This window comes from Apteryx mantelli, chromosome 13 (genome assembly GCF_036417845.1).
Source record: "Apteryx mantelli isolate bAptMan1 chromosome 13, bAptMan1.hap1, whole genome shotgun sequence".
In the NCBI taxonomy this organism is placed as follows: domain Eukaryota; kingdom Metazoa; phylum Chordata; class Aves; order Apterygiformes; family Apterygidae; genus Apteryx; species Apteryx mantelli.
In genome coordinates this window covers 25,586,575-25,602,636 of record NC_089990.1, presented here as the reverse complement: position 1 = coordinate 25,602,636, position 16,062 = coordinate 25,586,575, and the positions used below count along the sequence as shown (strand labels likewise).

Genomic DNA, 16,062 nt, shown 5'->3' with positions numbered 1-16,062 from the left:
ACATTTGAGCAAATCCCTCCTGAGAGCTAGCACGCTAACAGGACTTTTCCTCCCTCACCTCACAGCAGCCACCCCCTGCTACCACAGTTCTCAAGGGTGCAGTACTCATCAGGGAAATTGAGCCAAGTGAAATGCCAGCAACTATGCTTGTACAAGGTACCTGCCAGCACCCAGTGCTGGTGTGTGGCTGTGCTGATTGGTGCTTGTGACCCCTTTCACACACCCACCAAGACAGCCTTTCCAAGGTCAGTGTTCATCCTCCCCACATCTTTTCAATTTCCTTATCTATGCCAAAAGGTGTCATCTTCAGTCATCGGCGCACTATCCAAGCCTTTGGGGACGTTCACAGCATTGTGAGTGGGAACTAGCACATGAAGAGAAACAGGAGGAAATAGAGCCCAAAAAGCATCAGGGTTTCCCAGACTTTGCTGGACCGAGAGGGGTTAAGTGCTGAGAGCCAGCAAGCCTCAGCAAGCAGAGAACATGGCAAGAACTGGAAGGTTAAGTTAGGATTAGTGATGTGTTCACAGGAAAGGAGCCAATGGCCCCACAAGCCATCCCTTAGCCCCTTATTACACCCTGGGATCACATCTTCCCACAGAGGGGTCAGGTCCAAGGTTTCCACAGCACTTGAAGCAGTGGGCTGATCCTGGAACAGCCTTCTCAGGAAATCCCTCTCAGCTGTGGGGCTGCACCAGGGCTGCAGTGCCCTCTGCCATGGTTTGGGATTTCTCACTAGTGTCACACCAGGAATGCTGGTCCCAGCTCCATTCAGCTCCGAGGAGCCCAAACCATTGTGTCTCTCAGTGAAGAGCTGAGGAGCATTTCCTTGCAGGGCATCCAGACATCTGATTCTGCTTTACCTTCCCCTCCCTCCCCCCCCAGTACTCATTGCTCTACAGCCTTCTTCTTCCAACTCTCATTTGGTGGCTGATTTGATCTTGTGGATGGCATATGGGCTGGACTCCTTGGGCATCCAGATCTCCTCCCCATCATGGCCCCGGTGCTCTGCCGCCCCCTCCATTGCCGCGGTCAGCTCAGGGCTGAAGATGTTGTCTGTTGCCCGGTAGATGCGGGTGAGGCGGCGGAAGGAGGAGTCTGAGGAGCTGTCATCAGGAATGTCTTCATCCTGTTCATCCTGCAGCTTGGTCCTACTCAGCTCTGAGCTTTTCCCCAGCTCTGGATCTTTGAAAGCCTCCCTCATGTCCTGGATGAAGGCCACCTTGGGGCTGATGATGCAGAGCAGGAGCATGAGGCCTCCTGAGACCCCACAAAGAAAATAGAGGCCAACTTTCTCTGGGATGCCTGGGGGGAGAAGGGCAAACACAGACATGAGGGTATAAGCTATCCCTGGAGCCTGCAGTACACCAGGCTTCCAGAAACTCCCTCTGCCAGATGTGCAGGAGGAAGAGGAAGGGAGGAGGACAGCAGAGATGCCCTCAACACCCAGGCTGCAGGGCCAGGGCTAAGAAGGACCAGCTGCTCCCGTGGCTGTGGGAGTATCACCAAGAGCCCCTGCAGGAGACCTCTGGTCCCTGTGGGAGAGGAGGTACAAGGGCCATCGCTTGCGATCCAGCAAAGCCTGTCTCCTTGGTGCAGTGGGAGGAGGCCATCTCCCAGCGAGATGCAGGGCAAGTAGTGCAACAAACGGAGTCATAACTCCAGGAATTTACACAGGTAATTTCCCATGTTGAGGGACTACCTTGCCCTCAGAGAGGCACTGCCCTTCTTCTGTATGAGAACTGATTCAGAAGGAGCAGGAAGGAACGAAACACAGCAGGTAATTCAACTCATAGGAAAAGGAAGCATCTTTCTCTCTCCCTTGCATGAGGGGCAGGACTGCAGCAGCACTAAGGCCACAGATGCTGTGCAATCTCGCGGATCATTCAATCTTTGAGCCTCTATCACATTGCTCCATCTCTCACTGCCTCCCTGATGTGGCTGTGTCAAAACAGTCTGGGCATTCAGTGCTCTGCTCCCTCATGTGCCTGCTGACCTGGGCCCGGCCAGGATAGGATGGCTGGCACAGTCCTTCTGGAAAGGTCTTGGCTGCCTGGGTTTGAGATCTGAGCTTGCAAACCCACAGTGCTGAGCCCCAGGTTGAGCAGGGGCTGACACAGGACCTGAGCCACCCTCTCAAGTCTCTGGTTTTCCCTTCTCCCTGTTCATCCCACTCCTCAGGGTGCTGTGTGAGAGCCAGGGGCACATACCCCAAATGTGGGCAAAAGCTTCCAGAGAGCTAGTAAAAATCATCAGGTCTTCCCGAAGCCTGGAGAACCTGGGCCCTTTGTACCAGCCACCTGCAGCGAACAAGGGGACACGGTCTTAAGGACTGAGACACAAGGCACTCCCCAATCACCCTTCCCCACTGCCTGGCTGCCTGCCTCTGCCTGCCTCCTTCCCGGATTCTCCTTCCTTCCCACATAAGCTCCCTTCTGCCTATTGCAATGCTCCTCTGCAAGACCTTCCCTCCCCTTCCCTCCCCTCTCCTCCCTGAGCAGACCCCATCTCTCCAGCTTCTCCAGAGCTCCTTTTGCTCAGACAAGGAACTGCGAGTGGTTTCAGATGTGAGTTGTGGGCAGGTTTTTGTAATGCTGCAGGAATGCAGCTCCAGGACCAGTGTCAACTCATATCACACTAGCCCAATGTGTCTGTGCTGCACTGCAGTGTGTGTAGATGCTCCCTCATCCCGGGATTTAGTGCATGAGGGATGGCTTTCCCTTGGGCAAGAGTCAAGTAGGTTCTCCAGACTCCCTTGAGGGAGAGGATGTCAAGCCCAGGGGACAATCAGTGTGTGAATGAGTCCCTGCTGGCAAGGGCATGGGAGCAATGCTGGACTAAGAGCACCCACGGAGCAGGGTGAAAGATACAAAGACTGAATGAGCCGCCACAGGAACAGTGCTGCACCCATTCTGGCAGAGAGGGGCCTGAGCTTGGAGCACCGCCCCAAATCCCACAGATGCAGACAAGCCATGGAGTTGTTGAGGGTAGTTCATCTGGGCAAGGGTGCAATGCAACACTGCTTGCCGTGTCGCCCAGACGTGCAGAGGCTACTGGTCATTACCGTGTGTGTAGTCCGAGAGCAGGAAGGGGTCCGAGGTGTCAGGGCCCACCTCCTCCAGCAGCTGCCTGGGCACTGCAATGAGAGTGTGCACTGCTTCGAGAGGCTGGCCCTGGGGAGAGCGGGGTAGCCGTGGCAGGCAGGGAACAGGCAGGGCCACCCCAAAGGGCACCACCCCAAGCAATCCCCAAATAGCCCAGCTCACCTGCCCCCTGCCTGTGTGACCCCGGGGAGCCCTGAACCTTTGCCTGTACGGTGCGGGGCTGGCGAGGGGGCACAGCACTGCCCACAGAGCAGGGTCAGCGAGCAGCTCCCCCACCTTCCCAGCCCCGCAGACATCTCCTGAACCCCTTGCACAGATCTCACCACATGTGTAGGAGACCCTCAGTTGTTTCTTCATGCCAGGGAAGCATGGGTCCCCAAAAGTGGCTCTGTCAGCAGTCACAGTGCAGTTCTCCTTCCGGTGGCACTTCTTGGAAACCCTCCTCAAGGCGTCGGGAGCCAAACACTCTGGGAACACACAGGGCAGGTGGGAGCCAGCTCTGCCACCAGCGGGCAGCACACAGCACGACTCGGTGGAACTGGAGCAACGCCACGGTCCCTGTGGATGGAGCCTGGACCCAATGGACAATCCTTGCCTCCCCCTGCCCACCAGGCACAAGCTAGGTGGGTGCAAAGGGTTCAGGTCCCACCAGCACATCCTGCCACCCAAATTTCTGAGAGATGCTCTGCCATCTGAGAAATGTTCTGCCCCATGCCTGCCCCAAGTGCTGCCAGCGTAGTAAGGCTGCGTGTGAGTTCAGGCATGCAGGGACTCTCATGCTCTTGAGCTCTGAGCGTGCCATAGGCCACAAATGCATATGTGATAAGTCATCAAGTCTGCTCTTGGGGGCTTCGTCTTAGCAGATGGCATAGCATCCCACACAGTGCCTGTGTAACATGGCTATTTCCCTGTACAGTGTGACTATATATTTATGATCCTCTCTGTGCACAGGTTCTGGCCACATTTCTAGCTCACACTATCCCAACGTACCTATATGAGGCCCCTCAGTGTTCAGGGCATCACACTCTGGCTTGCCCCGCAGGAATCGTCCATAACTTGCAGAGTAAATGGCCAGGATGGATTTTGGCCGGCACTGCAGCCTCAGCTTGTCATTCTCACACACAGTCTTGATGCGATGGTTAGCTGGGAAACAACACCAGAATGCCCCAATGTGGCTTAAATCATTCTGAGCCCCCTGCCCTTGCTTAGTTCAGCCCCTCAGCCCAGATGAGTGTTTGAGATCTGCCACTGACAGAAATCAAGCTGCAAGGGTATGGCTGGGTGGCTATGAGACCCCGCTCCGCAGCTGAGCCCCTGGCAGAGTGCTGTCTGACCCCACCAGCCTGCTGGGTGAGAGTGGATGCACACAAGGTGCTGTGAAGGGGCTGTGCCAACCCCAGGGGCATGCTAAGCCCAGGCGGGCAGTTCCTGCAGCAGAGCAGACAAGCAGAACCACGGCAGTGCAATTGCTCGCAATCACAAGTCTGTGCCCTGCAAAACTTCTGGCACCATCTTCTCTTCCAGGAGGTTGTTAGTGGCACTCCTGCACACAACACACACTGCTGCACTGCCCTGCTTGCTTTGAGTTTGTCCCACAGCCCAAATGCCCCCAATATGCATTGTTCCTTCTCCTCATTACTTTCCTCCAAGATTGTACAGCACCTAGCACAGAGCTTAGACCATGGCCAGACCAGGACTCCAGGACTCCAGGACTCCAGATGTAGCAGCAGTTTAGTTTTCCCCCCATTTCTGCTCAACAGAGGAGCTGAGGCCAGAGGGATTGGCTGGCCTCAGCTTTGCCTCACTGGTACCCCAGTGTCTGGGAAAGAGCCCACGACAGTGCTCTAACCCCACTCTGCCTCACCTGGCCGGCACTTGTAAGAAGCAACAAGGTACTTGTGTGTCCCAGGACACGGGTCTGGCCCAAAGACTTGGCTGTGAACTGAGAACTGGCACCATCGCTGGTCCTGGCACTCATCCAGCAGTTTCTGGAGAAGTAAATGAGACAGACATGAAGATGCGTGTAGAGTCCTGAAGCTGTTCTCACCTACTGTCCCTTGGTGGCATCACTGGGCTTAGAGAAATAGCCTCTCACTCCACAAAGGTGCCCTATGGCTGCTCACTCCATGGGTACTCCTGGTTCATGTAGCAGCTTTAACAGAGTGGATTCCTAGAGGAATTCCTCCCCTGTGCCCATACAGGTATGTACGCTAGCACAGTTCTGTGCCACACACTAGCACAGCACCTTGCAATGCCTGTGCAGACAATCACACTAGCACTGCTCCGTGCAACACCCACGCAGCCATGCACGTTAGTATGGCTCCCTGCGATGCTTGTGCAGACATTCACATTAACATGACTTCATGTAACACCCGTAAAGACATGCACACTAGCATGACCCCATGCAATGCCTATACCAGGCCACAAGATGGGGAAGCGGTTTCACACTGCAGCCTGCACCCTGCCTCTGCCTGAAGGCTGTGTCCCAGCTGGTCTGGCAGGTTAAGGTGGCCTGCAGTGCCATGAGCCTAGCTGTTGGCAGCCCAGCTCTGCCCAGCTGGCCCACATCTGCCTTGCATACTGGGGCCCCAAGGCAACGCTGCTAAAACAGCTTGACATCCAAGTTGAGCCTGCGACTTCGGCAGTGCCATGTTGGCCGTGCTGCCATGGGCTGAGATGCACAGTGGGTGGACTCTCACTTGGTGCCAGTTTAAACATGTCTTCCTGAGAAGCCTTACAGGCTTGGGCTGTCTTTGGGGCCACGGCTTCTGTTCCCAGAATCTAGCATCTCCCCAGATCCTAGGCATGCTGCCAGCCCCAGCAGCAGTGAACCTACAGCTTCAGCACCAGCCTTCTCACAGAAAGGGGAAGAGTGAGGCCAAGAGGCGTTCCCTATCCATGCCTCTCCGAGAAATCTCCCTCTGACTTGGGCCCCAAGGGTCCCAACACCTGAGGTAGTCCCAAAACCCTGTGGCTTTTTCTCTCTGCTTTTCCTGTCCCATCCCCTTCCTCTCTGACACATTTAGAGCATAGCTTTGAGCTGAAGCGGAAAAATGAATCTCTTCTTGGTCTTTAATGACTGCTAGACATTGCTAGCGGAAGTGAAATTTGAGGAGGAAATGCAATTAATCTCAGTCCTCAAGTCTTCCCTAAATAGACCTAAGCTGAGCCTCAAGAGCACCTTTGATCTCTGCTCTCCAGACTTCCTTCTTCTCTAAAAGATCTGCCTCTGGGCATCCTTCCCCATGGCTGCACGTTTGTATTCACCCCTATGGCATGAAGGCAGGTTGGTTTGTGCCCCATGTTTTACCCAGTATGTGATTTCCCTGCTGTCCCTTGTGTCTGCCAAGCTGCTGTGAGAGGCAGGACACTTAGCGTTGCTATAATGACCCTCTCTTCATCGGGCCAATCCATCTGGGAGCCAGAACAAAAAGCTGGGAGCAACCGTGCATTATCATTGCAGATCAGGGCTCACGCTTTGTTTTACAGCAATGGGACAATCCTTCAGATCCTGAATGTCTGTCCAAAGACAGAGCACAGCCCTTCCTCTCAGGCAGGGAACAAACCTGCCAGCTGCACTTTGCACTGGAAGGAAAGAGAGGAGGGTGTATGGGGACCAGCTACAGCTGAGATGAGAGAGATGGTAGCAAACCCAGCCTGCGTGCCGCTGCCCTGATGAGGTCACTTGCGACCTTGGCTAGTGGTCCTCTTCCACTCCATCTCCCTGAAAAGCTGAGCCATTGAACTTGAACCACAGTGGGATGAAAGAGGGTAGAGTGAAAGAGGTAAGTGCAGATCTTCACAGCAAGAGTACCTCGTCTCACCTGCTAGTTCTTGCTTCTCAGCCAAAGAAGGAGCAATTCCCCTCTGCTCCCTTCCAGCATAAAGTTCAGCCCCTTCCTTTCACTCACTGGTGGACTGAGGGGCTGTGTAGCTTTGCACTGGGTGAGAGTGGAAGAGAACCGCTCTCAGCCTCAGGCCTCGCATCAGCCACAAGGCAGCAATTGCCACCAACATAGTGGCTAGAACAATTTGATTTTGCTTTGCAGTGGATGAGGAGCATTCATGTGGGACCTTGCCATGTTTCCACTGGGACCCATCACAAATGGAGAGGATTCCTATACTATACAGTCCACGCAAATCCTGACCACAGTCAGTCACAGTCCTGTCCTTTCAGTCTCTAGATGTACATGCCTGACCACATCCTCCAGCACATCACACAACATCAAGCCACTTTACACACAAGCTCTGAGTACCCTGAACCAAAGTGTTTGCAGTGTGGTTTGTGGGACCTCTAGGGCCAGGCTTGTGCCAAACTAACACAGAAGTTCTGGCTCTGTCCTTGCAGAGCTCCTGGGGACATGTGAGAAGCCATGAGGAGATTTGTGGCTGGAGCAGAACCAGGTAGAAAGATCTTGTGAGCTAGCAAAGCAAGGAATTGTTTTTTTCAGGCTCTTGTTCCTCTTCTCCAGCTTCATGTTTGTTCTCTTTTCACCACAGTGAGCTATATACATCTCGTTTCGCTCCGGTAACCCCAGCCCTAGCAAAAGGCTGGAACAGGAATAGAAAAATGGCACATGAAACTCAGTCCCAAGCCCCTTGCCCTGACTCCAAGGAACCCGCCTGTTCAGGCCTGGCATCTCTCCCTGGCTCCCACCCAGTGTCCCAGCTGCCATGAGTTCATCCAGAGCCCTGTGACCAGCAGGGAAAAATGGGCAGGCTTAAAGGTGGAATGCTTTGTGTTGCAGTTGGGCTTGATTCCTCCTCGTATCTGGGGGCAGGATTTTGCCTGGACCCACTCCCTGGTTCCCTCAGAATGAGCCAGAAGCCATTTGACATCTATGACTGTGCACGTCTGGCTTCTCTTCCCATCCCTCATGTCTCCCAAGGGGCTAGCTTGGCTCAAGCTGGTCTTTGCCCTTCCTGGTGGTTTAGCCCAGCAGACCTTCACTGAGCCAGCGAGTGCCTGGAGCTGGTAGTGCTCCCTGGACACTCCATGGGAGGCTGGCCATGATTCCAAATACTACTCTCTGGATAAAGATGGAAGACCCTCTTGTCCTTTTCACCCAGTCCTTAGGTCATTAACCCCTGAACACTGTCCCTGATCATGAAAAACACAAAACCACAAAACCTCTTTTGGGCCAGCTCCACTAATTTACTTCTTGGGAGATGGACTCGGCAAAAGCAAGCAAGTTGCTTCCTGCCAGATTAGTGGCATGATGGAATTCAAGGCAGGATGTGGTGAGCGGAAGGGCTAGTGCAGGACTATGTGGCTGGGAGGGCAAGGGGCATCCCATCCCTGCTAGGATGACTTTCCCCTTCCTGCAGGTGTCTGCCTGCTGCTCCTCAGTCCTTTGCATGTCCAGCACAGTTCACAGCACTCGCTTCAAGCCCAGAGCCCAACTGTTCCCATCCAGCCAGGCTGAAAGGAACCTAGCCAGATGCTGCCAGGCTCCTGCAATCCTTATGGGTCCATAGCCCTGAGAGGCCAGCACAGACAGTCACTAGTACCCAAGCTGGCTGGAGAGGATGGAAGTGATGAACAGCCTGCCAGGAGGCAGGGACACCTGGCAGGGCCTGAGGAGGCTTTCCTGATGGCTGAAACTTGGCCTTCCTCGTTCAGGAGTTGAGAGCCTGGGGCTGAGAGCAGCATCTCTAGAGCACCCTGTGCATCTGCAGTGCTCTGTGCCTGAGGCAAGGAGCACTCCACTGCTCAGAACAGTCACCATCTGCATGGAGGTGCTGAGGGCCACCATCTCCTCCTCAGACCACATGCTGCAGAAGCATTATAGACCCCCCACCACCACCACAGGCACACTGTTAAATTTCCACTGGTTCCTAGCTTCCAGACAGCCAAAGGCCATTTCAAAGTACTTGTGGAGTGAGTGAGACACAGCACCCTGCTCCACCACATCAGCATTGCACCAAGGTCAGGGTCAATCCCCAGGGTCTATGCTAACCACAGTGGATACACAAGTAGGGCTGAGGCACAGTGTCTCAACTGGGCAATGCTCTGAGCCCAGTCACACTTCCCAACCCTGGGACCCCAGCCCCTACACCACTTCTCACTCTGGTTTGAATCCCAGCTGCCAGGGTCTTCTCAGGGCCCACTTTGTCCTATAGGATTTCTCCAAAATCCAGCTCAGGATGCAGCAGCGTCTCTCCCAGACTTGTATCACAGGAACCCACCACAGAAGGTCTTGTCCATCTTTGTATCCCAGAAGCTTTCTGGAAAAAGGACATTGCTGGGAGCTGCAGGGGTTAATCCTGACACTGATGGGCCAGTGCCCATAGGAGAAAGTGAAGGCTGTGACATTTGCAGCCATGTGGCCCAAATGGGGAGCCCCATGACCTGTGGAGATGTGCAGCACCATCCTGTAAGGATGCACATCCTGGAAGGGTTGCCCTTACCTGGCGGGCTGTGGCAGACATGCATTCAGTGCTCTCCTCAGAGGCATTGCCAGGGCTGGGGCAGAGGTGTGGGCTGGGCACGCGGCGCCCATAGAATGTGCCAAGGATGCTGACAGTGGTCTTGTGAGGGCACATGATGATCAGCTGTTCGCCATCACAGGTATGGATTGTGTGGTTCTTCAGCACCTTGCGCAGGTAGCCTGGCAGGGGAGAGCATAGGGGATGTTGGCCAGAGCCAGGAAGGAGATACCCAGGGCTGTGGAGATGGCAGTGCCTAAGTTCCCAGCTGTTGATGGCAAAGGAGGGTGTCCTGCACAGAGGCACTTACTGGACAAACACAAGCAGGGCATGATTGTGGCAGAGGAGGGGGCTTGCAGCAAGGCCTATATCCAGCATTACTGCCAGACATCTGGAAAACAATATAGACCAACTGAGCTGAGCAGCAAACAGAAGCAAAAGTTGGAGGCAGGAAGACAGGTCAGAAGACCGCACATGGAGTTGTAAAAGGTTTTAAGAAAGTCATAATCCTTTTACAGAGGCACATAGAGGAGAGAGCAGGGATGGACCAGAAACCACTGGAGTCCAATTTATTCTGCAATGCTAAAACCTCTCCGCTGTATAATGCTGAGCCATGAACTGGAGGGGAGGAAGGCTTCAGCAGCTGCTTCACAAACTGTCATGCTGTCCATGTGGCAAGGATGGGAAACCAGAGGAGGAGCAGGGTGAGAAGGGCAGGAATTAGCCATCCTGAGATCAGCAGCTGCTGCTGTGAGACAGAGCTCAGAGATGGCTAACGGAGTTCAAGGCCAGTGAGGAAAACTCAGAAGGAGAATTTAGGTGGGGGGACAGCAAGTGGCTGGATTGGTGTGACTCAACAAGTTACTAACCATCAGCTGAGCCCATGTAAACCCAGGTCCCAGATTTCTCTGACTAAGAAACTCAGTGTGTCAGTGTAAGCCAGTCCTAACCCATGTCACCAGGGTAGGCTAATGTCATGCACAGCCCAATGACAAGGCTCAGGAAACTTCAGGAGCTTGTAGCTGAATGACCACGCTGAACCTTCTGGTCTATACTGAAGAAGCATCTTAGCTCACGCCTTTAACTCATTCCTGGGCCAAGTCCCCAGCCACATGTACAACAACCAACTGCATAGTTTTATCTCGTGTTACATCTATGCTAGCATCATGGGCACTGTAAAATACATTTTCAACTAATTCTTTTGCATTGGTACCAGTATTTCTCTCCCCGAATTCTCAGTGCAGGAGTATTTCTCTCTTTTAATCCTGCATAATTTGTGTTCAAAACCAATTAGGCTGTTTTCTTTAAAAGAGACAGCAAGGGGGACCTGCCATGCCCAGCCTAGGTGGCATTTAACAGGGTTTAACACAGAGATATCAGATCTGGTTGATATTATGTGTTGGGTGCTGAGTGAAAGAGGAAACTTGTTCCATAATAACTCTGAAAACTGCCAAGGATGCTCTGAGTATAATCTGTTTGCTGGAAGAGGCTGAGGAACCGTGAATAGCTAACATAAAATGATGCATAGGGCTTTGCACAGAGCAGTTTGCAGCAGACGTTGGCATAAAATCTAAGGTGATGTACCACTGTGAGGCTCTGAGGTGAGGAGAGGGTAACTCGTTATCTGCCAGGGAGGACCTCAGCTCTGGGGGCTTTGGAGGGATATGCACCCCGCTCCCCAGCTGTGGGGTCCTTGGAGGCACACACACCCTGTCCCCTAGCCCAGCTGTGGGGTCTGGCGCAGGACATGCACTTCATCTCCCAGCCCAGATTTGAATCACGCTGGGTGCACAGTCAGCAGCAAGGCATCACCCAACGACCCACAGCTCCTGCACAGTGCTGAGGACATTTGCAGTTCCCCCTTCTGTGCATGCCTCAGTCTGGACCCATTCTCTCCCCCATATTATTAGATGGAAAGAGAAATGCCCTTGGAGCAGCCACCCTGCTTTATGTTTACACCTAGCAAAAGCCCCCCTGACCTGCCTCAGTGCTGCGCAGGTATCTCTGATGCTGCAGGGCCTGCAGCCAGGGACCAGCCTAAATCTGCTTGCAAGGCCAAAGCTTTGCTATGGCATCTGAGCATCATCCCACAAGTTCTGTGGCAGCAGTAGGTGCGCAAGAAAGAAATACCGACAAATTAAGGTGGTGGCATCACTAAGCATGCAGGGACTCGCACAGTTTGCCCATATCATGCTTTTCACTTTCTCCAGCCTCTGAATAATGAGATACTGCAGGAGAGGGTTTGGAAGGCAAACTGGGGGCAATGAGGGAAGGGGTGACATCAGTCTCAGCTGTCCCCAAGGCTGCAGGCTCATGAGCAGGCGCAGTACAGGGATTGCTGCCTGGCAAAGCTGGAGTGGCACGCATGCCAAGCTGGGCTGTCTGGAGTGGGAGCAGCCCCCAAGAAATGCTCCTTCACTCTGGGTGCTGGTTCACAGCGTTGTGCTTCTTCCTGTATCTGTCTGGAAACCCTGGTGCCAGGCTCAGCCACACAAAGGGCCCTTTTCACCTTCCTGCGGCACCACTGCTGACACTAACCCTTCAACATCGGGAGCCAGGGCTGCTCTGAGGAGCCGCCACCATCCCTGACAGACAGTTGGAGCATGCAGCTGGGAGTTGCCCTTGCCCAAAGTTTAATTTTTCCCTCAGACACAGCCAGCTGCTGGCATTTCTCTATCCTTTTCTCTTTGCATTCAGCAGGTGAGAGAGCCACCACCTGCCACCTGTCAGAGGAGGGCTGCAGCGTTTCACAGGCAAGGCCTTGCTCACTCATCTTCAAGCCAGAAAACAGGAGAAAAGAAGAAAGGAGAGGGGAAAGGGGGTAGAAGGGAGGGGATAACTGCTTTAGGAGGGCCAAAGCCCAAGGGAGAAGCAAGAATGCCCCTCAGAGGGCACATAGCTGGCCTGGCCCCTTGGGTCATGGTGCCTACAGAGAGGGGGACAGGATAAGCCTTATTCTGCCCCTCACCTCCAGTTGTCTCATATCCCTACGGTGCTACAGCTTAAAGGACTCCAGGGGCTGAGACAGCCCACAAGGCCCTGCCTGGGCTGCTGCCTTCCCACTGGATTCCTGCTACATCCCCCAGCTGCTACCTCCACAGTGGTCCTAAGACTGCAGCAGCAGTGGCAGGACCCTCCTGCGGGCTCCAGAGCCATCCTGGGCTCAACTTCTGCCTGGCATTGATCCACTCCCCCCATCCATCCCTGAGATGGCTGGAGATGATGACAAAACACTCTGTGGCTAAAACAGCCCTGGGACTCCCCTTGGCTGGAGAGCCAAATTCTGGTGATGATGAAGCAGGTGGGGAGGATGAAAAGGGGGAGAAGTGGCCTTTCTCAGCTGCTTTTATTTCTCTGCTATGTCCTAGCTCACATCCCTGCAGCAGGAGAAGCAAGCTTGGGTCTCCAGAGCCTTGCTCCTCCTCAGGAAAGCCTTGAGAGGATCAGGCTGCCAACCAGGGATCAGACCTCGGAAGCGCTGACAGTCACACAGGGAATAAGCCACCAAGCCTCGCAGCCCTCCACCAGTGACTCCAGGGCTCATAGCAAGATGCTCCCAGAGAAGTTGTTCCTGGCTTGCTATCACTGAGAAGTGCTTAAAGCCACTATCTAAATCTATCATAAAGACTCAAAGTCCCAAAGATATCTGACACAAATCCCTGGTGTGTGCTCTGAACTGTAATTTCTACACTGCTTTCACCAGGTGCCAGGGACAGGATTTCTCTACTGACTTCAAGATATTTACAAGATTTTTAGGATTTTTAGTTGCAAGTTTGGAGCGCTCAACAGATCTCCCCCTTCCTGCCAAAACACAGCCTGCCTTGCAGAAGGAACCCCATGCCACATTTTGCAGTTTAATGGCAGCTTGCAGTTTTAATTTTAAATCAGAGGCTCAAATGACCCTGGCGTAGGACTCTCACAGGCCCTGTGTGAGGGTGCGTTGCATTGTCTCCACCCAGCACCACCACACGCGCCACTGTCAGGCTGCAAGCACTGGCACAGACATTTGTTTTAAGGAAAACAATAGCAAAGAGGCTGCAGTCAGATTTTGCAAAAGATTATTTTTGCCTCACGGTTCCGGTGACTCAGTCCCTGGTCTCATGATTATGAATTTAACTCTGCCCACATGAAATCATATCCTCTCCCCCTGCAGCCCTCCCTGCCACTCTCGACGACATCTTGTCGCATTTTCATGCCTCTCGAGCAAGGCGGCGTGGAGTGGAAGGTGAATGCAGCAGTCAGCCTTCAACAGGCTGTTGTCAAGTCCAAAAATACCCTCCATACATCCGGTTTCGGTCTCCACCCATATGAACGGTTTCTCTCTAACCGTCTTGTTGCCAGCAGCTTTTGGACTATGCTGGAGACAAGAACGCATGGTCGTTTCTAGCCCAGCCCGGATGTCGTGGGCTTTGGCAGCCAGGCTGGGCTAGCGCTTGCCCAGGAAGGGCAGCCCCCCGGTGCTCAGCCCCACCGTGGGCAGAGCATCCACCAGGCTGCCGATAGAGGGAATGGCTTTGGCCAGGGTCTGCGGGCACCTGCTCTGGCTGGTGACCACGTATGGCTTCAGCCCATCTCTTCCCTCTCCATTTCACAGCAGCAAAATGCAGCTCACAAGATGGTCATGAGTACTCCAGGAGGCTTCATCTCTGTGTTCATACATCACCCGATATTAAGGGCATACACATCTCAGCAGGAAAAGGGGAGAGTTGAGGGTCTCAGAAAAGCTCTGAGATGTTCTTAACATTTGTCTTCTGTTCAGCATTTCTGCCTGCAGACTCTGCCAGCGAGAGCAGTGGCAGGGCCAGCTGGTCCCTTGCAGCGCTTTGGGAAAGGCTAACACATGTGCATGAGATGTTTTTGGATCCCAGGTCTGATCCAGAGATAATAAACAGCCTTTCTGGAGAACTCAGCATGGCCTGGATTGCCTTGTGCCTCACTTGTTCCCCATCCCACTCGAAACAAACACAGCCCTCACTTCTTCCTCCCCTCAAGCAAGCGTGGTCCCAGGCTGCCCTCCACATCCCAGACCCCCTCCCTGGCCAGGACGGAGAGCCCGGCCGGCACACACAATTCGAGGAAGCTATCCTCCCATCCCCACCCTCTCCAGCTGCATTGCCCAGCTGCTGGCAGCTGCGTCCAGAGCTCCCCCCACTGCACCCCCGAGCGCCCTGGCTGTCGCCCCGACTCACCCGAAAACTCGGGGGCTGCCTTGACCCCAGCAGAGAGGCACAGGAGGGCCAGGGCTGCCCCCAGCCCCACGAGCTGAGGCCCCCAAAGCTGCCGGGCTGCAGCCATGCTGTAGCTGCCTCCGGTCTGTGCTGGCTCCTGCTGGAGAGGGTTTGCTGGTCCCTCGCGCTGCTGGCGCTTGGGATCGGGGCTGGCACTGTGCGCTGACAAAGGCTCACTTCTTTGCCTTGCCAAGGCTCCTGGGAGGACATATGTGCTTGTGTGCGCGTGTGTGTGTGTGTGTGTACACGCTTGCTTTGCACGCCAGCTGCTGTAGACAGCTGGGATGCTCTCAGAATGGGGATGACCCCTTGGGAGGGGACGTGTTTGGGGAGGTGCTCTGCAGCAAACAGAAGTAGGTGCTGTGCCTTGGTGCCGCATGCAAACAGCCACTACCCCCGGGGAAAGTGGCAACCCCTTCCCTCCCTCCTCCTCCATCCCCCCAAGCAGAGGTACAGGGGTTGGCAAGACTTCTAGTGTATCACTTCCCCTTCTCACAGAGACATTCAGCCAGTCATCAGGATACACACACACTGTAGTCTCCATCTCAGCAAATGCCTGGTCGTTCACCATTTTACGCGGAAGGGAAGGGCTGCCCGGACTGCCTCCCACACAAAAATGCCTTTGCCAGTGAAAAAGACAAATGCCTGCCCTGCATCAGATGTCCCAGGCAGGGATGCTTCCTGCAGTGATACCTCTGCCATGGCCCTTCTTCCCACGCTGCCTCCATGGGGAAAGCTAACGTGTCTCAGGGTGTTCAATAGCAGAGCATTTGTGAGGAGAGCCCTGTCCCGTTGACTTTGCAGGAATTAAATATCTGTCTGTTCCTTCAGCTGGGAGCTTGCAGATGTTCTCATCTCCAGTCCATAGACCCATCTGGTCTGAGCCTGAGGTCAGCAGAGAAAGACAGCACTGTAGTGTCAGCCAACAGAGTGAGCACTGGCACAAATCCTCCACAGAGCTCAGGATCGGGCATCGCTCAAACCAGGGCAGCAACAGGACAGGGACCCTGCAAAGACCAGCAAACCTTGCCTGCATGGGTCCAGAGCAGGAGCTGTGGGAGGGAGGAGTGGGTGAGACAGGTCCCAAGCTTGTGCTAAGTGTGCTGTGGCTACAGCACCCTGGAAAGCAGGGAAACACTGACCCTGCTCGTGGTGGTGTGCAGCACAAAGCCCAGAAATCTCCTGCATGCTTCCTCTTCATGGATTGCTCCAGCCTCTGGTGGACTTTTTATGCCAACCACCTGCAGTCTGCACCTTTGCAGCAGTCCTGCATGCCCATACTTTTCTCAGGCCCCAAGAGA

At 54.2% G+C, this 16,062-nt stretch overlaps 1 protein-coding gene across 1 annotated transcript; it reads right to left on the bottom strand.

Annotated features, from left to right (window-relative positions):
• Positions 1-917: 917 nt before the first annotated feature.
• On the bottom strand, positions 918-14,828 carry LOC106497400 (protein eva-1 homolog C-like). Its single transcript, XM_067304447.1, has 8 exons — positions 14,723-14,828; positions 9,516-9,715; positions 4,969-5,092; positions 4,095-4,247; positions 3,428-3,571; positions 3,065-3,136; positions 2,211-2,300; positions 918-1,305 (listed from the first exon to the last, which is right to left on the bottom strand). The coding sequence occupies exons 1-8, from the start codon at positions 14,826-14,828 to the stop codon at positions 920-922; spliced, it is 1,275 nt and encodes a 424-aa protein (XP_067160548.1). The 3' UTR covers positions 918-919.
• Between the last annotated feature and the right edge of the window lie 1,234 nt (positions 14,829-16,062).